The sequence below is a fragment of the Ostrinia furnacalis genome, unplaced genomic scaffold (assembly GCF_004193835.3).
Source record: "Ostrinia furnacalis isolate ACB-3 unplaced genomic scaffold, ASM419383v2 OfSCF6472, whole genome shotgun sequence".
In the NCBI taxonomy this organism is placed as follows: Eukaryota; Metazoa; Arthropoda; class Insecta; order Lepidoptera; family Crambidae; genus Ostrinia; species Ostrinia furnacalis.
In genome coordinates this window covers 1-520 of record NW_021136711.1, presented here as the reverse complement: position 1 = coordinate 520, position 520 = coordinate 1, and the positions used below count along the sequence as shown (strand labels likewise).

The following is a 520-nucleotide window of genomic DNA, read 5'->3' as shown; positions in this document are numbered from 1 at the left end:
AGTCATTATAATTAACGAAATTTGTGCGGCCCTGAAAAGGGCCTTTTGTGTATTTGTGATCGTTTTGCGATCATCCTCGTAGCGTCGTAGTTGCGCCAACAACAAGCAGCGCGGCGATGATGATGCGCCACACGACGACGATTCAGCGGCAGCGGTTGGTTTAACCACCGAAACCGTACAGGGTGCGACCTTGACGCTTCAGAGCGTAGACGACGTCCATGGCGGTGACGGTCTTCCTCTTGGCGTGCTCCGTGTAAGTGACGGCGTCACGGATCACGTTCTCGAGGAACACCTTCAGCACACCACGCGTCTCCTCGTAGATCAGACCGGAGATACGTTTCACGCCACCTCTGCGAGCGAGACGACGGATGGCGGGCTTGGTGATACCCTGGATGTTGTCACGGAGCACCTTCCTGTGGCGCTTGGCGCCTCCTTTTCCCAGACCCTTTCCTCCCTTACCGCGACCGGTCATCTTGCTTGATTTGGTTTAGTGGTTTCGATTTACACGTGCGCACACCGA

The 520-nt window shown here is 55.6% G+C and overlaps 1 protein-coding gene across 1 annotated transcript; it reads right to left on the bottom strand.

Annotated features, from left to right (window-relative positions):
• Nucleotides 1-6: 6 nt before the first annotated feature.
• On the bottom strand, nt 7-514 carry LOC114362408 (histone H4). Its single transcript, XM_028317806.1, has one exon. The coding sequence runs from the start codon at nt 470-472 to the stop codon at nt 161-163; it is 312 nt and encodes a 103-aa protein (XP_028173607.1). The 5' UTR covers nt 473-514; the 3' UTR covers nt 7-160.
• Between the last annotated feature and the right edge of the window lie 6 nt (nt 515-520).